Source organism: Labrus mixtus, chromosome 10 (genome assembly GCF_963584025.1).
Source record: "Labrus mixtus chromosome 10, fLabMix1.1, whole genome shotgun sequence".
Classification (NCBI taxonomy): Eukaryota; Metazoa; Chordata; class Actinopteri; order Labriformes; family Labridae; genus Labrus; species Labrus mixtus.
Genome location: NC_083621.1, coordinates 26,911,054 through 26,938,141, shown reverse-complemented (window position 1 = coordinate 26,938,141; position 27,088 = coordinate 26,911,054). Strand labels below are relative to the sequence as shown.

Genomic DNA, 27,088 nt, shown 5'->3' with positions numbered 1-27,088 from the left:
TCACCCCCTTCAAACCAACAACCAGCAACTGGCCCCCTCAGTAAAAATGGTCCAGAACCACCACTGCGTTGGTAATATGAAACGGACAACCTCTTGTTAGATAGATAGATAGATAGATACTTTATTGATCCCGAGGGAAATTCAAAGCATCCAGTAGCAGGTTACAAAGACGTTCATGACATGAAACATTTATTACAAATTAACCACAAAACCGACGCCCCCCCCCCCCCATACATATATATTAACCGAAAAAAGATTTAAAGAATACCCCTAGATGAATCAAACTTAAACCTGTGCAGTTAAAAATAGTACAAGAAATGTACATAACCTGTGCAGGGATAAAAATATATGTGTGATTTAAACAAGAACCTATAAACAGTTGAGGAAAAAATCTGTAATTAGACCTGAATATAAAAAATAAAAAGTGTTGACCCTCTGAAGTTGTGTTGTTTATATATGTACAGCAATGTTTAAAAAGCAGATAGTGCAGAGTTATCAAAAACAGACATTAAATAACAGGCAGTGCAAACATTAAATTAAAGGTGCTATTTAAGTAATTGAGGTGATCATTAAAGTGTCCAACTAGAGGCTGACTCTTCGGACAGCTGTGCAGATGGGAAATGGAAAAAGGAAGATTTAGTCCAAGTGTGTGCTTTCCCCCTGCCATAACCGTGTTTACAGTAACAACACGACAGAGAGTAGACAGGAAGTCGGCAATGTGCAGAAATTATTCACATTTCTTGACTTACCTGAGTTCAGCCCTGTCGTTTCACTCAGTCGCTCATAAGAAGATACATTTCAGAGCACGTCCTGGTTCTGGCTGTATCACCTGTTTTCAGCCACTAGGTGACAGCACATGATGCTGTATCCATTGTGAGCATTGTGGCCACTAGGTGGCAGCTCTGCACCAGGATTTCCTCCTCCCAGGTCGTCGAAACAACAAACCGAACTACGGAGCAAGCGGGGTGAGAGAACGTCCGAAACCGCCTCTGACCGCGACTTTTAAACTCTTTTTTTCACGGTTGTATATACATTCAGACGGAGACTGTTTACGAATACTAAAAGTTAACAATCTACCGGGACTCTATTTGACAACAAGGTAAGTTAGCTGTAAAATGGCGGAGAGCTATGTGGAAGTTAGTTGATTTGTATTTTGCTAGCCTAGCTTAACGCTGAGCTCAGAGCGCCTGAACACAAGTCGCTCCGCTAGCTTCTCCGGCTACTTCGGTTGTTAGCAAGCTAACGAGCCGAATTTATGACACAGTAGCGCAAAAATATGTAGCTCCGAGCCGATTGAAGCGTTTTATTGTTTCAAGTGAGTTAGTTGCACTTTATATATTTGTAAACAAAGTGTTTGTTGCTTATGCAATACGGCACTGGAACTCCCGAGGCAAGATGGAGGACGCAAGGACGTGATGTTTTTTTAGGGAGCGTTAGCAGTAGCTGTTAGCATACAGCTAACCAGCGGGAGTGATGATTACCAAGTATATTTACAACATATGAGTTTTAATCGCTGCCCAATCCTCAGATAAGCACTTAGTACTACTGTTGTGCACGCAGCAGAACGTACATGTGTCTGGAAACGCAAGAGACTGGCGTATTGTCGGGCTGCCAATGTTAGCATTAGTACAGTACGGCGTTGTTTTGTTATTATGGTCGTAGCACGGTGGCGTTAAATGCTGGTTCTCTATTTAAAACGATAATGCATCTTGCAAGCATGTCGCTATTGTTGTTATGTTAATCTCCGTTTGCTCGTATTGAGTGCTGCGTACTTGCTTTACTTCATTTAAAGTAAAAGACACCGAGGAAAAGGAACCTTAGCTTGTGGCGCTAGCACTAGCAGCAGCACCGGCGTCAATTTTGACAGGAGCCCGTGGAGAGCGCAGCCGTGTCGGCGTGGCTGAGGGGCACTGAGCCGGTACATTGTGGCATAGTTTACTTCCGAGAATGCAAACCATTTGCTCCCAGAATTTCGTGTAATTAAAAAATCGCCATGTGACCCGTATTAGTGATAAGTTTATGAAATACTCTGATGGATTTGGCGCCACTTTTTCTGTCTACACCCATAGATCTCTCATTCTTCCCGTGCAGTATTCCCCTCCCTATCAATGTCTGTACAATGATGCACATCTCTTTAAGTTTTCATTTACTACAGCTCCACTACAGTTTAGACATTGATGATGCTATATAGGTCTACGTTCACGGTGTATTGAACGTGTTAGCACTTTTTACGTCGACCATTAAACATTCATAAAATGTGTGCCATGTAAGATCCTGATTTTGTATATATGGGCAACCATGTGCAGGATATTTAGAAGGAGGATCAATATTTGTCTATATTTAATTTCCATTCATATTCAACCAATTCCTTTATGGTCACTATTGTAGTTAAAGCATGAAACACTTTTATACAGTCGTTGCGTGCAAAGGGACTTGGAGACCTATTGCCCCCAGAGGGGGTAAATGAGGGGTGGAGTTTAGGTTTCCCTTTCAAGAGTGAAGTTTTTCCCCAGAGTGCTTTTATTTACTCTACTGGCTAAATAGGGACATTGACATTTGTTTCTGAACTATGACCAAAGCATAAAACCTAGTTTCCAAACGTGTTCCTGCTCTCCCTTTTATGTATGTGCCACAAATTTACACTTCACAACCACGCTATAGTTTTTCTTTGGCCTGCAGTATCTTGTTGATGTTGATACTGCTTTTTGATTGGTTAAGATTTGTATGGGGCGGATAGTGCAGTGCCATATTTGGCCATTTAGGAAGACACCAATGCTCTTCCGTGACGTTGTTCGTAAATCAGGGGGCGCAGAGAAAGAGAGGGAGCCAATAGCAAGACAGCCGAGCATGACAGCAGCATTCGGTCCGCCCCCTGTTACCATGTGAAACCGCTTTTTTTCTCTCTCTCTCTCTCTCTGAACGGCATCAAAGAAACATTGGCTCACTACAGTGTGTGATTTCTGTCAACACATATAGCGATGATGTTTTGCATAATTTAGGCCCCTTGTTTGTTGAATAAGTCTGCAGGTGTAGCTTTCTTAATGACTTTTTTTATTCTAGGTCACATGCAACCTCTCCTACATTGAATATTCTGAAGATCTCCAGCCAGTCATAAGTTGAAGTTGTACAGAAGATGTTACAGAAATGATAGCAGCACCAGAAATACCGTCAGAGTACGTCTATACTCAGTAAGTTCCCTTTTCTTTACACTTTTATTGTTAAGTTTCATAACTAATACTTGGATAATTAATTAAAATATTTGCTTGTGTCTCCAGCGACACAGACACCCGATTCTCTTCAGACACAGACTTCTCTGAGGATCTTGATGGAAGGATTGCAGGCTCAGCGAAGGGAAAGGTAAAGGAAGCACAAATGGTTTGCTGTCTTTGTTCTAGGTTGGAAATCCTGGTGAAATAACACAGTTTTGGGACATTTATAAGATTGGCTTAATCTCATTGTTGAGTCTCTCACTTAATTATTTCTTGTGGTCTTCTATTCTGCTCCAGGGTGGAAAGAAGGGAAAGAAGGCAGCAGGGGAGAAAGGCAAAGGAGGGAAGGGAGCTGGCCGTCTAAACGGCCACCACCAAGAGAATGGCATGGAAAACATGATGCTGTTTGAGGTGGTGAAGCTGGGCAGGAGTGCAATGCAGGTATGGACACCAAGACCTTTGACATCACCACATTGTAAAAATCTAATTTCTATGTGACATCAAAAAAGAGAATGCTCCCTATACTTGAACAACAATTGATTTCTAAATTTGTAATTCCATTTTCCTTGCAGTCTGTTGTAGATGACTGGATCGAGTCTTACAAACATGACAGAGATGTTGCGCTACTAGATCTCATCAATTTCTTCATCCAGTGCTCAGGATGTAAAGGTATGTGTGTTTGTCACTTTTCTCATTTCATGTTTTGACATGTTTGTAGGAAGGCACTTGAATGTTGTGCGTCCTAGAGATCAGCTAAAACATATTTGTCTTCTGTCTTACTCCTCTGTGTTTGTCAGGTGTGGTCAGCGGAGAAATGTTCCGCAACATGCAGAACTCTGAGATCATCCGACGAATGACAGAAGAATTTGATGAGGTAACTAATCTTTCTCATTTAAATAATTATTCATGGGGGTTATTCTCCCAAATTGAACGAGAATTCTGGATTTTCAACCCGAAAAGTTGTCCTATGAAACTTGAATTATATTATTATATAAAAGTCTTGCCCACACATATATCCAGGCAGGCTCCCCAGGTATATGTGAGAGAGAGCGACACTTATCCATCTCTCCTGAAATGCAATACAAAGATGTGGGGCAATGTCACACGTCAAATATGAACCCTTTTCTTACCTTAGATGTTATTTCTGCACTCTCTTTGATTTACTGCATCATTACAACGTTGAGTGCACATGCAGGCATGTTTAATATTGTAAAGCTTCAGCTATAGGAATTCTACAGGTTCGATATTAATACAAAAAATTGATCTGAAATCACACTAAAAAGTACCTACAAATTTAACAGAATGCAGGAAAATGTGAAAATTTGGTTCTCTCAATGATCTGGGGGAGACCCACAAACCATTAACAACAAATTGAAGCCACATGTCATTGTTGCATTTACTGATGTTCTTCCTTCCACAATTTCCCAGTTTGGGATCAATAAAGTAATTCTATTCTATTCTTCTGTGGCCTCTTTAGGACAGTGGAGACTACCCCCTAACCATAGCAGGACCCCAGTGGAAAAAGTTCAAATCAAGCTTTTGTGAATTCATCGCAGTGCTAGTGCGCCAGTGTCAATACAGTATCATCTATGATGAGTACATGATGGACACAGTCATCTCCCTCCTCACCGGTCTATCGGACTCCCAGGTCCGAGCCTTCAGACACACCTCAACACTGGCAGGTGAGATGAAGTGTGTGTTATTTGTGTTTAGATTCAAGGTGGTGGGAAAACATAGCAGACATGCAGGATTGAATTGTGAAAGTGAGTAACGTTTCAGGGCACAGTATGATATTGACAACTGACCCTTATAGCCTGATAAACATTTTTCTGGAGTGTTCTAATAACTTTAGAATGAAGTAAACCACAGATTAAGCAATATACCCTTACATCATTGATTTGCTTCTGGACTATAAAACAAGTAAATGTGGAATCAATTAATGACAAAGTGCCTTAAGCTTCTCCCTGGGGCCGAGCCTGTGGTCAACCTGAGGGATGCAGGTCACAACCAGAGTCACACACGCAACAGTATTATGCATGTAACATCACCAGTCTTAATTATGCATATGATTGAAGTGACAAAACATTCATGCATTAAACTGTTAAGAAAAGTTTACTTTTCTGGTGTTTGATTCAGCTCAGTCTGTGCAGAGCTGGTTTATAGATTTCTGTGTCCAGTATTTTTTTTACTGCACCCAGCCCATTTCTAACTTTACAATTAATGTAGATGAGAGTGGACTGATATCTCTTCTTGGTGTATGTATTTTTCTAACTGTTTATGTATGTCATGTGTGCCACTTAGTATGCTGAAGCTTACATTTTATTCGGGCTACATGATGCTGCACATTCTCGATACTACGTAAAACTCAAAGTAGCAGTTCAAGTAATCTTGCACATTTTAATGTTTAAAGCCAGTAGTCGCATTGAAGAGTGTGCATGTTGGTTTCTTTTTCAATCCTGATGTTGCTTGTTGTGTTCTTGGCAGCAATGAAGCTGATGACAGCCCTGGTGAATGTAGCTCTCAACCTGAGCATCAACATGGACAACACCCAGCGCCAGTATGAGGCAGAGAGGAATAAGATGGTAGCCAAAAGGGCAAACGACAGGCTGGAGCTGCTCCTGCAGAAACGCAAAGAAGTACGATCGCCCTCGTGGAAATTTCCTGTTTCCCTTTGTTTTTCAGAAGACATTTATTTAGCCTGTGATGGCAGTTAACAAATAGCTTTTCCTGTTAGTCAGGTAACCTGCAAGTAAGACAGTGTGCACTGGCTGCAGGTTAATGGTTGTGTGCAGACTTAAATGTATGTTGTCATAATTCACCTTTGAAAAAATCTAAAGTGTCTTACAGAATCTGTGTCAGAATATTGACCGTCTCACAGCTGCAGACCTTCTTTTTGTACTCATTCCACGACAGGATGAAGTTCAAAAAGAACTCCAATTTGAAAACCAGAATTGATTTTTTTTAAAGGCACATTTCCAAACCTACGATTTACATCCTCCTACCTGCCATTTCCCCCAGATATGTCATGAAATCCTTCCCCACATAGCGACCCAAGCTAATCAGTCAAAGTGTTAGAGCAAATAATTATGAATCATTCAAGCCTGTGACAATAAATATGTTCCCTTTTTAGAACTGCAACACCTCTGTAGGTGGTAGACCTGCAGTGACTGAGTTATTGCTGAGTGTTATTCATCTAGCACTGGCAGTTTATAAGGTTATATAACAGCAGGCCCCACCGGGCATCCATCTGTTACTTCACCGTGCAGTCGCACCGCAGCATGATGGCATAGTCGGCAATCACACGTCTCGTTATATGAACGCCTCCTGGTCCACTCTTACTGCAGCATTGTAGTCACTCGTGTTTTATGCTTCTTTTCATGTTTTTTATTCTGCTTTATTTTTCAGCTCCAAGAAAATCAGGACGAAATTGAAAACATGATGAACGCAATATTCAAAGGAGTGTTTGTTCACCGATATCGGTACAGCATCTACTTTTATTTTTTATCAAGTAACAAAACATAACGTTGTTTTTCTAACTGGTTGTGAATTCTGCTTTTTGTAAACATATTTTATTTATTTTTTCAACAGTGATTCAATAGCAGAAATCAGGGCAATTTGTATAGAAGAGATCGGAGTTTGGATGAAACTCTATAGCGATGCCTTCCTCAACGACAGCTATCTGAAGTATGTGGGGTGGACGATGCATGATAAGGTGGGTCACTGCTAAGACTTCCATAGCACAAGAAACATCACTTTATTTTTCTGATCCATGCAATACAATGAATGTGAAATATTTATATCTCACAGTTATGAAGTTAGATCCTCCTCTGTGAGTATCTAACGTGATTACTGTCAGTGTTATTATTGTCCCGTCTAATCTGAAGTCTAATCTGACAGAAAATGTGAAAACACTAACACTTGTTGAGTAAATAATCAAAGACTCAATTTCTAGCTTTACAAATCTCAGGACTGTCACCTACAGGTTCATTGAGTGTCAGGTCTAACAAACAGAAAACTATGACTCCTAGATGTTTCTGACATCTGGTGTTTAATGTTGGTTTATTTCCCTACTTTCATTTACGACAGGAGAAAAACAGGCCGTCATTTTTATGATCAGCTAAGAACTCCATCCTGGTCAAAGTTGTTTTGCAATCCATAAACAACTATAACACCTTGAGTTGATAAAATATTAAGTCATTGTTACCATTTACTGCATTTAAGCTCCAAATAAACATCTGTTTTTTTTTCTCTTTTCCAGCAAGGAGAAGTGCGTCTGAAGTGTCTGACAGCTCTGCAGGGTCTGTACTACAACAGAGAGCTCAATGCAAGACTGGAACTCTTCACCAGTCGCTTTAAGGTCAGCAGCACCACCTGCTGGACAACTTCAACACAGCAGCTCAAACTTTCCTGTTTACCTTTATTATTCATGGTTAATGTTTAACAACCACAACAGGGCTGGTGTACTGTTGATGGACATAATGCTCATTGTTTTAGAAAGATTTGACTTAATTATCAGATGTATCATTTCAACCATATGACTCATTAAATGTACCCTCTCTCTGTCTTGTCTCTCTCTCTGTGTGCAGGATCGTATCGTCTCCATGACCCTTGACAAGGAGTACGACGTTGCAGTACAAGCTATTAAACTGCTCACTCTGGTCCTGAAGTAAGTGGCTGTTCTGTTCTTTTGCTATTTGATTAATGCTGTCGTAGTCTCCTCTAGCCCCATATATAGGTGAGATGTAGTCCGCTCTGTCAGCTCAAACCCTTATCTAACCTTTTTGTGAGGTACAGCTTGTCCATGTGTGCTGCTGGCAACTCATGTGGAGCTAGTGTTGACTTACTCTTTCTGTTTGCCTCTGCAGTAGTACGGATGAGGTGTTGACCCCCGAGGACTGTGAGAGTGTCTATCACTTGGTCTACTCAGCACACAGACCGGTCGCCATTGCAGCTGGAGAGTTCCTCTTTAAGAAGTATGTACTTGTCACTAAATAGTAGTTAACCAGTGTGTATCACTGAACAGAGAAGCATTCATTTTTGTTCAGGGAAATTATGTAGAATCAGGCAGGGGAAGGAGAAAAAAGAAGGAGGGATTTATGATAGTTAAGTGGGGAGGAAACGTGAGCATTGAAAGAGTAACTTAACACTCAGTGCATCCTGCAGTTTCACTTTGCAACTTACTGCAGTGAAGTAGAGGGAGACGTCAGGACCTGATGATATCATTGGGGTGTAATTTCAGGTACAAGAGTACTAGTACAACATAAATCTAACCACCCTCAATCACTCCTGTCAATACTGGGTGAGGTCAGAAATAAGGCAGAGAAACTCTGCACACAAGGATGTTGTTCAGATAATTTATCATGAGACTGAGAAGTCTTAGAAAAAAGGTGACATTGTGTTGTGCTGTGTAAGGTTTCTTAAAATGTTGATAACTTTCTGATATGTGTTTTAAAACAAGACGATCTCATATTTTTAAACAAAAGCGTCCATGAGTGAAAGAGAGAGAGCACCATCAATGTGAATTAAAGGCTGTGTTCATGAAGAAATGTATCAACGTTTAAATGTGTAGTATTGTGACAAGCCTACTGCTGTGTGCATTAAAACGAAGCCTTTTCGTTTGGTGTAACTATTGTTTTTCTAGTTTAACTCAGGACTTGCTCAATAACCTGTCACTGTTAGAAGTCTAATTAAGTTGTTCATTATTAGCTTGCTGACCTCGTGAGTTTTAATTTTTGAAGGCCTCTCTTTGGGTCTGAGAAGGTCACTGTGGTAGTTATGTGGGGGTTGCTCTTGTGTGATACCCAGCTGATGATAATTGTCCTTCAAAGACTGTTCAGCCAGCGGGAACCTGAGGAAGAAGGTGCCCCCAGGAGGAGAGGCAGACAAAGCCCCAATGCTAACCTCATTAAGACCACTGTCTTCTTCTTCCTGGAGAGTGAGGTATGTTATCGAGTTACATGAGCTACAGTTTATCTGTTTGGTGTGAGTAAGAAGGAATTGAATAACCTGTTCTTTTTATTTCTCTCTCTCTCTCTCTCTCTCTCTCCTTAGCTCCATGAGCATGCAGCATACCTGGTCGACTCCCTCTGGGAATGTGGTGCAGAGCTACTGAAGGACTGGGAGTGTATGATCAGCCTACTGCTAGATGACCCTTTGCCAGGAGAGGAAGGTATGGACCTGGTTTATTGTACTTGTACTCACTTGTATGTCCCGTTTGGAGCACTTGCAACACATAGATCATGCCGATTGTTTTCTGTTATTTATACAGCTCTAACAGACAGACAAGAGACGGCTCTGATTGAGATTATGCTGTGCACTGTACGCCAGGCTGCTGAATGCCATCCACCTGTTGGAAGAGGCACAGGAAAGAGGGTAAGAGTGGCTCCCGGATTTGTGTGACGGATAAAGCAGTTGTTTTTTTTTACATGGATTTAAATGTCTTAGAGTTTTCAGACTTGACATAAAGTTAAATGTTAAAGACGATGGTTAATTTGCATGCATGATTGCACAATAGTTGTGAGAGCGAGCATCTTACTTGTTGCAGGTAATGACAGCGAAAGAGAAGAAGACTCAGCTGGATGACAGAACCAGAATGACAGAGCTGTTTGCGGTGGCTTTGCCCCCTCTACTGGCCAAGGTTTGTTTCATCCATTCTAAGTTTTACACAAGCACTCATGAGAAGGGCTGTTCACGCTGTGTGTGTTCATCAATCAGAAGAAAATCCTAAAGTTGAATGTTTGTGTTACAGTACGCTGTGGATGCAGAGAAGGTGACAAACTTGTTGCAGCTGCCTCAGTTCTTCGACCTGGAGATTTACACCACAGGGCGTCTGGAGAAGGTACGAAACCGATCAGTCAGGACCTTTCAACTTTGAATAAGGATCAGTTAATTAGACATCTTTTAATCATTTAGTCTTACTTCAGCTTCATAATTTATCCTTCTCAATCACTGCTCTCTTTTCTCCCGTATCCAGCATCTAGAATCCCTGCTGCGTCAGATCAGGGAAATTGTGGAGAAGCACACAGACACTGAAGTCCTGGAAGCCTGCTCCAAGACTTACCACGCCCTCTGCAACGAAGAGTTCACAATCTTCAACAGGGTGGACATCGCCCGCTCCCAGCTGCTGGATGAGCTGGTGGACAAGTTCAACAGGCTACTTGAGGATTTTCTACAAGAGGTAGGGGAGACGCACTGACGCACACAAAAGCAGTTTTAAACATGACGGCATGATTAGGAGCGCCGGTAGCGTAGTGGACCCCATGCCTGTCATTGGGTTGCCCTGGTTCTAATCCTACCTGTGGCTCCTTTCCTGCACGTTCTGTTCTCCTTACATTGTAATGATTGATAGTAATTGAAAGTGAACCTAATCCTGTTGCAAGCAGAACCTCTATGACTTATTATAATTACTACGATGTGTGCCTTTTGCTGTGTTGTGATGTGTTGTTGGCCACAAGTCTCTTTCTTGCATTAGAAACTAAATTGTCTGTAGCCTAGCAGCCGTTGTACAGAGGCTATGGTCCTCGTCGCAGCGGCATTGGGTTCGAATCCGACCTCGGATCTTTGCTGCATGTCATCCCCCCTCTCTCCTCCCAACATTTTCTTGTCTCTCTTCAGCTGTCCTATCTGAGAAAGGCAAAATTGGCCAGAAATATTACAAATTTTTTCTTTAAAAAATGTCACTGCAAATTCAAATCTTAAATCATCTGCAAATAATTCTTACTTCCAGTTAAGAGCTGTTCTTCTCTATTAAGGGATGCAATGTGTATTGACTTTCCCTGAATTATCAGAACATTCCTCACAGGAGTGACATTTGAGAAATGGAGCGTGAACACGCTTGACAAAGGTTCAGAGGGACTGAAAAACAGTGATTTTTTTCTAATAAATTGGTGATACTTAGCAAGAGTAGTATGCAGGATTTTTTCTTTTCAAGAAATGGAGTGTAAAAAAAGCTCCTTAGATAAATTTAATTTGTGTCTGACTAAATCTCCAATCTAGATGATTCAGTGTTTATCAGATGAGTAAAGATCTTGATCTATAAAATTTAAGGTGCATGGTTCGCCGGTGGCCATGTGGTTAGTTTTTACGCCTCATGTATAGAGGCTGTAGTCCTTGAAGCAGGCGGCCTGGGTTCAAATCAGACAGTCTTCCCGCTCTCTCTCCCCATGATTTCTGACTCTATCCACTGTCCTGTCTCTCCGATAAGGGCACAAAAAGCCCAAAGAAAAATCAAAATAAAACATTGACTGTGCATGTTTCTCTTTTCAGGGCGAAGATGCAGATGAAGATGATACTTATCAGGTTTTGTCAACTCTTAAAAGGATCACAGCGTTTCACAAGTAAGGAATTCAGTTTCTCTGGAGTATATATTTCCTCAAACATATCATGCAGCCTGCACACAGTGTGAACCATAGTTTACCTGTGGTTCTGTACAAGTGTCTGAAAGCTAACTGTGCCTCTCAAATCTATTTCAGTGCTCACGACCTGTCGGGGTGGGACCTCTTTACCAGCAACTTCAAGCTTCTTAACACCGGAATAGAGAATGGAGACATGCCAGAGCAGGTCAATGGCTACACACACACACGCACACACACGAGCAAAGTTTTCTGACTCAACAAAGAGTGACATTATGAACTAATGATAAAATATTAACTTGTATGGTATTGTTGTTGTCTTCCTGCGAGCAGATAGTCATCCACTCTCTGCAGTGTACCCACTATGTAATCTTATGGCACCTGGCCAAATCATCTGAGGGCAGCTCCAGAAAGGTGAGGTCTCTAGAAGGCAACTCCTTCATCTTATTCTGAAATATTTAGAAGAAGGTTTGTTTGTTGTAAACTTGACGTTACACACTGTGCCTGCGTTTTCTCTCAGGATGACATGGTGACCCTGAGGAAGCAGATGAGGGCATTCTGTATGATGTGTCAGCGCTACCTCACCAACGTCAACACGGCAGTCAAAGAACAGGTGACGAGAAAAATACACCCACATGTTTAGAAGATGTCATTGATGGGATTCTGCAGACCTGATATGATAACCACACATGACATTACTAATAACAGTGATTCCATATGTTGTTATATTATTGACCAGTGACCACTAGGCGGCTCAATTATTGTAAAAATATTTTGATTAATATTGAGATCATGATTTTTAAGCATGATCTCACATTGATTCCACAACATCTGGATCACCTGCATTACAATCTGAACATCTTGAAAAACAAGCAATACATGACTATAAATCATTTAAAGAAATATTAACATTTACAAATAAGTCAATAAATATAAAAATATTTTTTGTTGATGTACTTGTGGACAAAATATAACAACATGTGCTTTGAAACATTTTCCACACATGACAAAACCTTGGCCAAAACGAGCACAACTTGTTTACAGGGGGTCTCACAGTAGTTCTAACTGTCGCTCTACTTGGTGAAATTTCACCTTTTTGCATTTATCTCGCTTCTACAGATCAGCAGCAGAGATGATGTCCTCTAATGTCTCAGGTTCATTTCTGATCCAGTCAGCCTCATACTGTCTTTGCACTGCTTCACAGATCGTTCTGGTCATTAGTGTTTGCAGCAGCATTAGTAATTATATTATATTAAATAACAATATTAGGCACAAAGTCTTCCTTTGTTATGACAATAAGCCCTTAACCCATGCTAATTATGTAAGGGATAATATGTAGTGAGCGGGATGGTAGTGCTGAATTGCCCCCGACAGGGTTAGCAGGGCCTCAACGCAAAGCAGAGGGGCATTGCTCCCTATTGAAGGGGTTTCATTCTGTAATAACAACCCACTAGCTATACATTATTATTATTATTATTATTATTATTATTATTATTACATGGATACACCTCAGGAAATCAAGAGAAAATCAATACTCTGAAACATAATATTGATTTAAGGTGCTCTGTTTACCATACTCTAAAATGTTATTCCTATTTTTTAATTTCACCTTGAGACTTAACTTTTTTTTCACTCTTTTCCCTTTGTAGGCCTTCACCATCCTGTGTGATCTCCTGCTCATCTTCAGTCACCAGATGGTGTCCGGAGGCAGGGAGCACCTGGAGCCCCTGGTCTATTCCCCAGAGGACTCGCTTCAGTCCGAACTGCTCTCCTTCATCCTAAACCATGTCTTCATAGACCAGGATGATGACTCGAATAGCACAGGTACAAATATAATGATCATCTACGTTCTCCATTTGGCCACGAGAGCTAAACAAAATAAGTGTTTTTAAACTGGCAAATGTGTAACCTGTAGAACGTCTATCTTGCTTTCCCTCCATCTCAGACGGGCAACAGGACGATGAGGCGGTGAAGATTGAAGCGTTGCACAAGAGGAGAAACCTCCTGGCTGCCTACTGTAAACTCATCATTTACTGTGTGGTAGACATGAAGACTGGAGCGGACATCTTCAAACAGTACATGAGGGTTAGTTAAACTTGAATATGCTCTCTATAGACATTCACTGTACGTTTAAATTAAGGAGGGGTACCACTTTATTATCTTTAACTACATAAAATCGGCTAACATACACAGAGACGATCCTTAACCTCTCATTGATGTTATTCTCTTTCACAGTATTACAACGATTACGGTGACATCATCAAGGAAACTATGAGCAAGACTCGGCAAATCGATAAGATTCAGTGTGCCAAGACGCTCATCCTCAGTCTGCAGCAGGTCAGTGTGAACTCCGTTTGAGATTTCAGGAAGTCATTCTGTTGATTTGTCTCATTTCACAAAGATCGTTGACCCATTGTAACAGTTTTTTTTTTTGTTTTTTTTTCTGCTCAGCTTTTCAATGAAATGCTGTCTGAACTGGGCCATGGGTTCGATCGCTCCTCCTCTGCGTTCTGCGGCATCAAAGAGTTGGCCCGTCGTTTTTCTCTAACCTTCGGCCTCGACCAAGTCAAGACCAGAGACGCCATCGCTATGCTTCACAAGTAAGGCTCCATGCTGCTCTGGTTACATTGCATTGCTCTTCTTTTTCTTTTTTGGCTTTGCATCTTGGAACTGTCATGCTAGACAAATGGCTTCTTGAATACTGTGTTTCCTCTTGCCCTCTGGATTGTAGAGAGGCTTAAGTGAAACTATGTTGCCTTCTTCTCATTCCCATGAACTGAAAGGGTTGTGGAAACATGACAAAGATACTTCAAACTCCAGTAACTATTACATGCAGCCTCTACCAGTGTCAATGATGCATCCTGTTTCTTTTTATCGAGTGTGTGAAACGTGCAAATTTGTTAGTTAGCATGGGTACTTTGTCCACTCGTGCAACATATGGGTACAGTGTGTAATTCGATTTGCTGGGTATGCAGCAGGTGTTGAATGAAAGAGGCCAAATATTTTGCTTTTGAACCCACTATTTAAATTGTCTCAACTTTGAAATAGATGTCGAAGACTCTTACTTTACAGCACAATGGGACTTGACTATAGGGGGTCATCATGTAGAACACGTGGTCATGCACGAGGGTAAGGGTAACACAACAAGGATCAGTGACCCTTTGGATTAACGATCAGATGTCTTAACACTCCTTTCAATGATATTATTTATTAATACTATAAACAATGATTAAAGCAAAAGAAACATTACCTACACTGCAATATCATTGGTTTCAGTGAGATTTGTTTTCATTGTTAGCAGCCACACATTTTTATTGCATGTCCTCATAGTAAGGTTATTAAAAACTGGTACAACACCATGCCTGTCAGTGTGGAGGCACACGGGCTGGTTGCAAAGTGATTCACAACATGCATCATGAGATTCATGTTCCTGGTTCTGTTGCTAACATGGATTTTCTGTACAAGTTTATAAAGCTACATTTTTGTATCCACTTGACATTACAATCACAATTTGTAGTTTGAGTTTGAGCCACAATATCAATATCCCACTCTGTTCTGTTCCTCTGCTCACATTGAGAACAGCAAAGTGTTATCTAAAGACTCTTTACAAAGAGAGCAGGTCTACAGTACTCTTTGTTGCTCTCAGCAGAAGAACATTGGAATATTCAAATTGTGGTTAAAACTCACAGAACAAATCTAGCCCTGCTCTGTATAAGTTTCTTGATATAACATATGTGATGAATTGACCCTATAAAACAAAGATTTCTTTGTTTTGATTGTGTCATTCTTCCTCTCTATCTGCCTGCGTCTCTTAGGGATGGTATCGAGTTTGCATTTAAGGATCCAAGTCCCTCGGGAGAAGGAGGCCCGCCCCTCAACCTGGCTTTCTTGGACATCCTCAGCGAGTTTTCCTCCAAGCTTATGAGACAAGACAAGAGGACTGTGTAAGTATTTTTTTTTCTGCTGAGCTGACAGGTGTGAGGCTTCAGTGTCTTAGTGTAACAGGTGTTTGTAACAACTGGTGTTTCTGTTGCGTGAGTGGTTGATGTGAAACCTCCAATTGGAATGTGCACCTGGGTTTGTATGTTACGTTTGTCTTGATGCCTGAATGTGTTCATCATGTCTATGTTTCCTCCCACTTCTCCCCAGCCACATGTACCTGGAGCGCTTCATGACGTTCCAGATGGCGCTGCAGCGAGAGGACTGCTGGCTTCCCCTCATCTCCTACAGGAATTCCCTGCAGGCGGGCGGTGATGACGACACCATGTCTGTGATGAGCGGCTACTCGAGCAGAGGCTCCTCGATCCGCTCCAAGAAGTCCAAGCCTCCTTCTGTTACAGCTGGAACTTCTGCTGCCAAGAGGAAACTACCAGAAGGTATCACACTCTAAATAATCAACAGAGCTTTAAATAACGGTCTCAAGTCAGGATGAGAGAGCTTTGACTCTAACTTAGTGCAGTTAAACAGTGCAATGACTGCATTATTGTGTAAATGTTTGAAACTATACACATCAATGAGTTCATTCTCCTCAACACATTCTGATGCACAAAGAGCGGGTCTTCCAGAGGACCTCGTACAATATAGCCTCGCTCAGCCATGATGTCACAAAAGCAGAGTTGGAGCCCAGATTAACCCAAATGCGTTCTTGCCACCCTGGCTCAGCCAGTCGAGCTGATGGGTGTGGAGATTAAACAGCAGATGGTTTAAGAGTCACACGGAGTGGTCGGCGATATGGGGGAATTTTATTGTGAAGGATTTGTCAGATATAGAACGAGTTTATCAATTGCGTTAGCGAAACTAGATTTTGCAGGGATTTTCGATAACAGTTGGAGTTAGAGTATTTACTGCCACTCCTTTGACCACGGGTCAGAGCTTCTGCCTGCTTCTTATTATCATCTGGGATTTAGGACAAGCCAGACATCAGTTGAAACGCAACTTTTAGCAGGTCGACACATTATGGAGAAGCAAATCCGAGTCAAGCTCTTCCAGCACATAGCATAAGTCAAATCCCAAGACAGACCAAAAGAGACGGGCTTCAATCGAGCACACCCGGGTACTGTTCCTCAAACTCGGAGAGAGGGAAAAACATGGAGTAGACCCGGGGACTCAATCTGATCAGTTGTCTGCCACAAATCTCTATGTAACACTACTTTTTATTTACACCACTGTGGTCGGTAGGTTGAGCATTTTGGTATTGCCTCGTGTGTGCACTACGACCAAACGGTGAAGGTATTGGTACCGGATTACCGCCCACCCCTAGTCACACCGCTCCTTACAGTCACACAGCATCATTAACATCAGTATCTGTGTGTATGATTTCATGTCACCATGTTTTCTGAAGACCTGCTCATAATCAAGGATGTCTTTTGGATATGAATTGTCAAAAATGTTCAAGGTGTTGGTTCACCCAAAATCAAATTAGTCTTCTCAACAGTTGTGTTATTTCCTGGATCCTTTTTTTGGTGGGCTTGTTTTCAAATTAAATGTTTACCCTGAACCCCACCTTCTTTGTAAGGAAAGACCACGAGGTACTGTTAAGTCATTTCCAAGCAGTACAAAAGTAAATTAGAAATGGCATACCAATATTCTGTCCTCTCTTTAGAGGTTTTTAATAATAGACAGGTCTTTGATCCTTTGCATAGAGGTAAAGGTTTCGTCAGAGAACCCGCTAGCAGTCCTACATTTTGCTAACAGTGTGACCTTTCAAATCTCAACATTATTCACAGTTATGAGACATAAGAGGAGATTTCACAACATGATAAATCAAACTGTACGGAATTAAAGACCTGTGCCCTTTCTTTGCAGAGGAGAGCAGCAGCAGCGAGGTGTGGCAGCAGAGCATGCAGACCCCGGTCATGTTGCCGTCACCCCACCTCACTTCCACTGCCATGCGAGACCCTAAGAGGGGTCGTGAAGACAGCTTCATGGGGGTCTATCCCCTCCCTCATGACCAGCAGCAGCCCATCCAACTACCGCAGCACCATCAACAGACGCCTCAGCACCACCAGACATCCATGGATTACAAGTATGCATGCTTGAATCTTTCCGTCCTGGGGTGTAACAGAGCAGCAGGCACTTCACGGTTTGACATATTAGACATGACAGGAAGTCACAGATCAGTACATACAAGGTATTTTTGGGGAAAGATGAGAAGAAAACAGCTCTACGGAGAAGTATTCAAGTCATTCCTGGGCACAACATGCCAACTGAACCGTGCTTTTAAATGTCACAGTATTTTAGTTTTCCTTGTAGCGTTCCAAGAAATTTGAGTTCAAGGGTTTTGACATCAGTTCAGAGTTTTATCATTCATGTCAGCTCTGGCTTTTATTAAATATATTTTTAAAAAGATGTCTCCTTTAGGGAGCACTGTATATTTCAATCAATATGTCAGCTCCAGGATTCAAAGAATTTAGTTTAAGGAGAATATTCATACACTTTCAGTTTCAGCAGATTAACGTTCACTTTTCTCTTCTTCATCTGCATCGTTTGCCCCGACACTCCAGAAAGACTTTGATGGCCATTTTCGTCTCATTTATTATGTTATTTCCTCGCATCCTAATGCTTCGGAGCACAATATTTTATAGATATATTTAGGCCCATATCCAGGCCCATCATTCAGTTCAGTGGTTCATGTATTCTCTTAAGAATGGGATCAAAGGACTGGAAACATGAGCCAAAACACATTAGGATAGGGTTCAATGTAATTTTCCGTTTGTGTTCTATTAAATGTGAGAGCAGTAAATGTTCCAACTTAACATCCTGCCAAGTGAAGACGTACTGGGACAGTGACTGACTAGTTCATACATCTAACCTCACTTTTATAGGCATGTGGCTAGTGATGAAAATAATCTGTAAAGTTGTATCTGATGTGCTTTTAGTTTTCAGAAAACTAACAATTGCTCTCTTGTTCTCTTAGTTCCCAGGTGACGTGGATGCTAGCTCAGAGACAGCAAGAAGAGGCACGCCAGCAGCAGGAAAGAGCCATGAACTACGCCAAGCTCAGGACCAATCTGCAACACGCTATGTAAGACAGAGACACGTCTGCAAAGAGGTTAAAGTGAACATTTCCAAAGGACATTTTCAAATGTACTTAATGGGTTCTTTTTTTTTTGCAGTCGTCGAGGCACTGGGCTTATGGAGGAGGATGAAGAGCCGATTGTAGAGGACGTGATGATGTCGTCTGAAGGTCGAATGGATGACCTCAATGAAGGCATGGACTTTGACACCATGGACATTGATCTGGTAAGAAAGAAATCGGATTAAAACACATTTTTTTGAATTTGTACTCAATTGAGCTTAAAGTGGAATAAAACGTATTTGTATTATTTTAAAATATTCCATTTAGTGAAACTACAAAAAATATGATAATGTCCTGCTAGGATTTGTACTTGGATATCGGTTCCATCATTAGTGTCCTCTAAAGGTGTCCTTTACCTTCATGTCTCAGCAGATGAGGTTATCCTGCGATCAAATAATTTTTACATTTTATAGATGCCTTAAAAACATGACTTGCTGTTGTTTAATTACTGGCTGTTGTTTTAACTAATTAAACATCTGGTTTTGGGGAAGTAGCGGTAGAAGCTACATCTGGAGGCTCATGGCAGTCTGGTTTTTTTTTTAGAGGTACTTTTATGAAAGCTGTCACGCAGCAAGTTATCTGATTTCCTTTTAGAAAACTTGGAGGGCAAACATTAAAAAAAAAAACTCGCATGCAAAACTTCTTATCTAGCGCTGTTGGTTCAGAGCATCTCATGACATCAGAGTTTCTTGGCCACCAGTGATAAACTAACAGTCCAAAGTTCCTGCTCACCTGACTTAGTCTGAACTACTTTAGAAACCAGTATGGTGTAGATGAGTTAGTGAAAACACATTGTATGTGATGTGTCTTTGTGATAATTCCAAATTTGAATATACTTGTCGGCTGAATGATTTAAATGACACCATTTAGTCTTTTTTTCCCTGTGTCAGTGAAGGCATCTCCCAGTCCAAGCATCTCTTTAAAATACTGCAGTCCTTCTTTACTGTGGCTTAATGGCCCAATCACTTCTAGAGTTTCTAGTCCCAAAGACAAAGTGTTTTCATTCAGTTAGTTTTGTCAAAGCTTAAAAACCAAAACAACTTGTTTTCAATAAAACTGATTTAATTACATACTGGCAACTAGTTTGCCTGCATGCACTCAGCCTACATGGATAGTACAAAGTCAGATATTTGTTAAAGCCTTCAGAAACGTTACTTAAAATATATAAAATTCACACGTTTACCAAAATGTTTCATTAAGCATCCTGTGACATCTAGCCACGCTAACAGAGCTAGCAGCGCCACCACATGTCATACTGACACGTTCACACTCTGATGTCCATTAGTATTAACTGATCCCATTCATACACATTCACACGCTGCGGACTATTTGGGGTAAAGAAGGATACTTGGACATGGGACTGCAGGAGCTGGGGATCGAACCCCCGACATTCCAATTGAGAAACAACCGACTACCACTGAGCCACAGTCGCCCCTAAAGATGCATTTTTGACAGTGCCTTGCAACTGTTGGCAACGTGACAGATTTATTTGAGCATTTAGGCTAACACCAAAGGAGCATGCATGCTGAGTGAAAGCCAGAACTAAATGATATCAAAGACAAATGTCTATTTTGGATCCATGCTCCTGTGCTGCTCACCATGAGAAAGGCTCCCCCATGTCATGTCGAATAAGCCAGAAAACTGAACAACTGGCCTAGTTTCTCTGAATTCTTTCCCCAAATACGAAAACATTTCTCTCGAAATTGAGCTGCATGAAAACTGCAAACATTTTCTGGAACTTAACTTTTTCTTTCAAATGCTGTAGTGTGTGTGTTTTAGTCCTCAATGTCACATTGTTCATTTTCTCTCACGTTCTCATTAATTCTTGGGTAAAGACGGTCCTGATATGATGTCCTCTTTCTCTTCCAGCCACCCTCTAAGAACCGCAGGGAGAGGTCTGAGCTGAAGCCAGATTACTTTGACCCTGCCTCTATCATGGATGAATCGGTAAGAAGCCATCTACGCTCACCTCCATTAGTTTCATGTACACACGTAGTGTCACAAACACATGAGTGTACCCATATATACTGCAGGTGTGTGTGTGTGTAAGGGCCAGCTGGAGGAGCCTGGGAGGCACAATGAGAGCTGACACTACTTGTGATTTCTTCAAAGCAAACAGAGTGGCTCTAAAATTAGAACAACTGTGTGGACGTATATCCAGAGAGATGGCTTGAAAACTGTCATGTTACATGACACTACTCGTTAATGTGCGATGCTGGGTTAAACGTCTGGACACGTTCAGAAGACCAGCCTGGAAGAGTTAGGGCCAAACACACATACTCTTTATGGAGAAGTTCTGTTTTTGCCTGTGCAAACTTGCCAAATTGAATATATTTCAGAATGTACTGCTGGCCATAAACTCTTGTTTCAGCATGTCCTGACCTTAACCCTCAAGATTTGTTCTTATTCTGTCTGGGGTTGTACGGTCATGAAAAACCTGGAAAAGTTATGGGCCTGGTTATTTCCAGGCCTGGAGAAGTTTTGGAAAAATCAATCAATCAAGGAAAGTTTTGGAAAAGTCACGGAAATGTGTTTCATATGTGACACATGCTTATACTTCCTGTACCACTCTGACTTCACTAACAGCGCCCCGCAGCCCTACAAGCTCCGCCCCCTCCTCGTGTCAGAGCGTGTTTTCTTGTTTACAGTGATAGGCTATGTACTAAAATGGCTTGAGTCAATCGCAGCACAGATTTGCATCTCCATTACCACGGGTATGCTTGTTGAAGGTGTGTTTAAAATGATGGCTCCCTCGTCTTGAGTCCAAGATGATTAAAATAAGCCGGCTGTAGCGGCGGCTCGAGTTCAAAGGGGCGGCTGAAATGCTGTTCTCCCTACAGCGTTTTTGGAAAATCGCTGCTAATTTTAGCTTAGCTAGAGCTCTGTTGATTCAAAGACGGTTCATTTTCTTATCAAGAAAATGTTAGTGGAACTTGGAAGACCATTAACGAGCGGAGGCAGGAATAAAATGTTTGTGGTGGGCTGTCACAAATCCATAATCAATTCTATTTTCCCCCTCTGTATGTCTAAGCTGTCAGTCGAAATACAAGCATAAGAGGTGTGTGTGTGTGCTGCCAGGCAGAGAGCAGGTGTGTGTGTCAGTGACGCAGAGCAGCAGAGTGCACACATGTTGACGTGTTGTAAAGCATAGCTTGTCATCAATGTGAGTTAACATACACTGAGGTCAAATTGACATGAACTTCTATTTTAATTGTCCACATGTTTACAGATGTTTTAGGGAATGTCTGGTCATGCAGATGTTCTGGGTAAAAATGTGCATGAACCCTGTTCTGTGCTCCTTAGACGCTGCCTCTGAGTAGATCATAGAAAAAAATGTTTTGTCACCAAAAATATTACAGCAGAAGACGATTTCTCCTTCAAACATTCAGTGTCTTATTCCATTAAGGTTCTTCAGCAGCAAAGAAACTTGATGCAGAACGAGTTCAGCTGTTACCGCTTGACTCACTGCCCTGAACAAATCTTCCTCAGATCCTGTTTTCTGCTCTGAAAACTCTGTGTTCGTATTGATGCCGATGTAAATTAGATTTTATCACAAACAGCAGACAGGAAGTCAGATGCACAAAATGCTGTAATTTTTTTTTTTTTTTTAAAGGTTGAAACAGGCCTTTTTTTCTTATTTGAGAGATTTGACATAAAACAGTATCACACTATTAGCACAACAGCACCCACAAAGGCAGCACTCAGGGTGCTAGTCAGATGTCAGAGTTCCTGGAATGAGACACAACTCAACCACTAAATGATGATTATAATATAAAGTGAATTTTCTGTGGAAAGTTATTCTCTGTAGGACTTCAATCATTATTCATGTAGATGTTTTGTTTTTACGTCACACATCCAAGAATGATTTTTAGAGATGGGACAGATCTGATCCAAAATCGGTATTGGGTCCGACATTGGCATAATTTAAGTATCGGATATCAGACTTATGCCGCCAATCCACGCCACCGATCAAGAAGAATCGTTGGAACTTTGAAGACATTAAGAATGAACTGCAAGAGTTGTCCACAAATCGTCTCCATGACGACGTTCAGACGAGATGGCACAGCTCCTTCTTTATGATCAAAAATTCTTACACTACTTACACTTCAAAATATTTATTTTGAAAACCTCACAGTTGCTGCTTCCTGTTTGTATATGTATGTGTCAGCACAAAGTTCAGGGGTGGAAATCACCAGAGTCCCCACAATACGATATTATCACGATACTTGAGACGATACGATTCTATTCCGATTTTTAACATTTAGCGATATGCTGAGAATTGCGATACAATATATTGTGATTAAGCTTTTTAACAGCATATTATATCCACTACGCTAAACTAAACCAATAACTGTTTTTTCAAATAAGATAAAATTCTCAGTCTGTTTATCTCACTTCAGTCTTTTTATTTGTCTTTCAGTCTAATTGAACGTTAACATGAATTCTTAACAATGAAACTTTTTCAAAATGAATTGTGCAACCCCTTCAGCAGTTAAACATTATAAAAAGCATATCTAAAATATCATATTAAATATATCAATACTTGGTGGCCATGAGATGATATAATATCACCACACAAAGTGGATCTGTCTATCTCTAGTGTTTTTTTATCAGTCTGTCATATGTCTGGAAAATGTCTTTGATATTGAAAGTAAGAACTGTTTATTAAAGCCGCTGTTTTGCTTTGTGTCTTCCAGGTCCTCGGGGTGTCCATGTTTTAAGCTAATCTCCAGATGATTTTGACGCTGGGATAACAGAGAGGAGGCGCTTTGTATTTAAAGAGAATTATAGATGCGGAAACAGAAGTGTTTTCTGTAAGAAAAAAACAAAACAAAAAAAATTCTGGCTTGTACTCCACGTGGACCAACGACAACCCACACTCAGTGTTGCTTGCTCAGAGAGGACTTTGTTTCAAATATTTACTTTTATAATCTTGGGTAAGCTCTTCCTGTTCAGAAATAGAGAAACAGGCCACTTCCAAACCTTCTAGAGATGAGACATGTCTGAAGAGAAATCCATTATAGCTTCTTTTTTTTTTCTCCTTTCCTTTTTTTTTTTTTTTTTTTTTTTTTAAACGGGGATGAATTGGTGTGTTTAACTTAAGAAACTTTTTTTTGTTCATGTCTAACCCTTTTTACAATTGTAGTAAGTTACCAGGTGTGAAGTAGTAATTTATAAACAGACTGTAGTAGCTTGCTTGTACTGTGTTAGCCAAGTGGATGGAGGTCTTTATGTTTCCGTGCTCTGTTTTTTTTTTTTTTTTTTTCCCCTCCCTCTATCTCATACGTTTGTTTTCCCTCTTGTTGGGCCAGATTAGAGGTCCAAAAAACCACTGGTGGTTAAGATGGTGAGATGTCACATAGAATCAGTCATGATCCCTTTATGCTGTGAAGATATCCAGAGTCCACTGAACGCTCCACACTGTTAACGCTGTAAGTCCTAAAGCTTACCCTAAGATTCGGACCTCTCCTTATCCACCATCTTCTAGTAGAGAAATGTGTCGTCGCCCCCCCCCCCCCTCCAAAATTGAGCAGGTTTTGATCCCAGTGGTGCCACTGTGTGGGCTCTGGCAAAAAGCAGCTCGGTAAATATGACACCTTTTTTTCTCTTAAAATCCAGCAGCATAATGTTGAAATGGGTATCTACATTTTAAATAAAAGTTATATATGAATCGGTGCTGATTTTATATATGTGCTTTTTGTTTTCTTATTTTCGACTTTTCAACTTTCAGTCACAAAGTTTGAGAAACGTGTAAGTAAAACAAAAAAAAATGAAAGCATGTGAAGCCATGCATCAAGGAAGATTTTTAAATTTGTATTTTTACGTTTTTTTTTTTTTCTTTTCGTCTTGATAATGTCTTCGGGTTTCTACCTTTTTTCCTACATGTAAATTAGTTTGGATAAAACTAATGAAAAGACTTGTGAAATTCAGCTTTAAGGTTTTCTCAACATAAAAAGTCCTGTCACAAAAATACTTTCAAGATTTCAAATGTTCAACGTGAAAGGTAGACGTTCAGACGATACTGATGAGGTATTCAGCAGCGCTGTGGCAGCTAGACAAAGCTTAGATTTTGACATATATTTGTCACACACACAAGTTTTAATGAAATGTTTTGTCTACTGAGGTTGTTATTTTGTAGTCATTCCATGCTTAAGCCTTAAACATGCTTGTGAAGGTCACCTTCTCTCACAGTAATCTTCCATGTCCGAGGATCAGTCATGTTTAAAGGTGGATAATTGGCTTCTTTAGAACATGAAACGCGAGGTGGTCAGATGTAATGTGATAAAGTAGATGAACAGCCTATATGTGTTTTGCCTAATTATTTTATGTAAGTAAAAAAGAAAATTCTTTTAAAGGAAAAAGTACTGTTTATTGTTTGTTACTTACCACTACATTGGTATAAATTCTTATTAGATCATGTGTATATATACAAAATTTCATTTTTTTTCTCTTCCTTCTTTTTTGGCCATTTGTTTTATCTTTTTTTTCTGCACTCTTGCCTACACTCTAAGTTGTTGTCTATTATCCCATCCTCTTTCAGTCACTCTGTTTTCTGATTTGTACTTGTCTGGAGACAGTAACTTTTGAATAAAAATCAACACATTTCATCTGTGTATTTTTTTTATTTTAACATCAGTGTGTGCAGAGGTCAATCAGATGCAGGCTGCACGTGTAGCACAAAGTGTTCTATCTCTGTACTTTCAATGAGTACAGTGAAATATAGTTACACATGAGCGATTCACTGTTAGGGCTCAAGGGGGCAGTATAGGCTAGCCTAATGTGAACACGTTACAGCAGAGCTTTAACTGTAGATGGGCATGCACTTTTTTCTTTAAACAGTCTAGGAAAATGTGCTCTCAAGCACTCTGCAGCTTCAATGCACACGTCTCTCTGTATGTGACAGTTTTTACATTGTGTTGACTATCAAAAGGCTCCATTGTAGTGAGACTAATGTCTTGTTCAGCAGAAACAAAGAGTGCCATAGTTGCTGTAATGATTAAAGTGAGGACATGAGGTAGCAGAAGAAAGGATGAAAGCGACACAGACTTCTGTGCTAAGTGCATGATTAATAAAGCGGAGCTCAGATCAATGCGAGAGTATTAGAATAGGACGATGCAGAGAGCGTCCCTTCATGTCCAGTCTGTGATACATGAAGAGGCTCATCTATCACTGCGTCAGCCTGCCTGTCACATGTCGGCTGTCAGAATAATGTGCAGAAAAGCACTTACCTCGGCAGCCTTGCTTCATCGTCTTCTGAGCTGTCAGCTCTTTTTGTTTTTTGCGCTGTAAGAGGTGTTCATGCAGAAAGAGACCAAAGAGAACATTTAGATTAGTGTAAAACTGTTGTCAAACTAGCTATATGAAGGTTGAGGAGGAGTTTTTTTTTTTTTTTATGTCCACAGCTTTTGCATTATCTCTCCTCTACTTTTCCTCTCACATTATTGGTTCCCATAGCAGTGCATCTGCATGGGCTTAAGTTGGGTTAAGATGTGAGGCTGGGGTCAGGGCTGCTGAGTTTAAATCAGAGCCACAGCCTCTGCACGGCTTCAAACTTGTATTTACTCCTGATAACCCGCAGGCCCTATCAGTTTAGCTGGTGTTGAGACCTCAAAGAGGGTCAAGGGGGACTGGGAATCATGATTCACACTTACATGTGCAGAGTTCACTGGGGAAACTAGTCCGACGGGATCCTAAAGGAATTTTTTTTTAGCCGTTTTAAGAACAACTTGGATCCATATTTCACACAGGCACGCTTTCATGATTTTGCCTACAACTCTGGGAAGAGCTCTTGTTGTACATGAAGAGGCATCCAGTGTTCTGCCAGAAGATAAATCACCAATTTTTTTAATTCCTTGGATAAATCATCAATGAAAGCATTGGCTGTAATCCTCTCGGCTTGAAAGGGCAGAGAAAAGCAGCTGACCCTGGAAAATCATTTACCAAGACTTCAGATTAGGAACACAGACACACACGCAGATAAAGCAACTTCCAGGCCACTGACGCTCACATGTCTAGACTCATCTCCCTGCGCTTCACGATGCTCAACAGTACACCCCATCCTTGACATTTCTGAGCCCGTATCACTCCAACAATGTGCTGCACACTCAATAAAATATCCGGTAACCAAACAAATGGAAAGAATCTCCCCCGGATTGAAAGGAGACGCTCTGCGGGCCGTAACAGAGATGTCAAGGTGAATGTGAAATGAGAAAAAGGATCAATGCCCTTCATTATGAGGAGCAGGTTTCATGAGACAGGCCTGAACAGGTCGGAGATTCCTGTGGAAAGCTATGAATAGATTGCCGTGAGAACAGGTCTACTGTCTGCCTCCTGTCGGTTTACTTGGTATTGACACACGGGCAGGGCGGCTGACGGCATGCTGAATGAGTGAACGAGTGACAGGGCTATTGTACTGGGAGGACAGGAGCGGGAGGATTAGTCTCTCCCTG

The 27,088-nt window shown here is 40.9% G+C and overlaps 3 protein-coding genes across 4 annotated transcripts in view; 2 read left to right on the top strand and 1 right to left on the bottom strand.

Moving 5' to 3' along the window:
• Positions 1-27,088, top strand: part of zc4h2 (zinc finger, C4H2 domain containing) — a 185,741-nt gene that overhangs the window by 20,537 nt on the left and 138,116 nt on the right. The window lies entirely within an intron of this gene.
• nxt2 (nuclear transport factor 2-like export factor 2) overlaps positions 1-27,088 on the bottom strand; it is a 176,015-nt gene that overhangs the window by 19,403 nt on the left and 129,524 nt on the right. The window lies entirely within an intron of this gene.
• On the top strand, positions 912-25,244 carry stag2b (STAG2 cohesin complex component b). Of its 2 annotated transcripts, none has more exons than XM_061048938.1 (34): positions 912-965; positions 3,061-3,188; positions 3,276-3,357; positions 3,507-3,650; positions 3,782-3,878; positions 4,007-4,083; positions 4,687-4,891; positions 5,694-5,845; positions 6,615-6,688; positions 6,798-6,921; positions 7,468-7,566; positions 7,796-7,875; positions 8,075-8,182; positions 9,038-9,149; positions 9,261-9,378; positions 9,478-9,581; positions 9,754-9,846; positions 9,958-10,047; positions 10,183-10,386; positions 11,475-11,545; positions 11,681-11,768; positions 11,894-11,974; positions 12,081-12,173; positions 13,210-13,384; positions 13,506-13,645; positions 13,796-13,897; positions 14,012-14,160; positions 15,376-15,504; positions 15,710-15,936; positions 17,366-17,585; positions 18,477-18,584; positions 18,676-18,802; positions 20,508-20,585; positions 23,336-25,244. In XM_061048938.1, exons 2-34 carry the CDS (start codon positions 3,145-3,147, stop codon positions 23,357-23,359), a joined length of 3,819 nt encoding a protein of 1,272 aa, XP_060904921.1. In that variant the 5' UTR covers positions 912-965; positions 3,061-3,144; the 3' UTR covers positions 23,360-25,244. The 2 variants fall into 2 exon arrangements, with proteins under 2 accessions (XP_060904921.1, XP_060904920.1); XM_061048937.1 differs by having other exon boundaries at positions 926-1,099.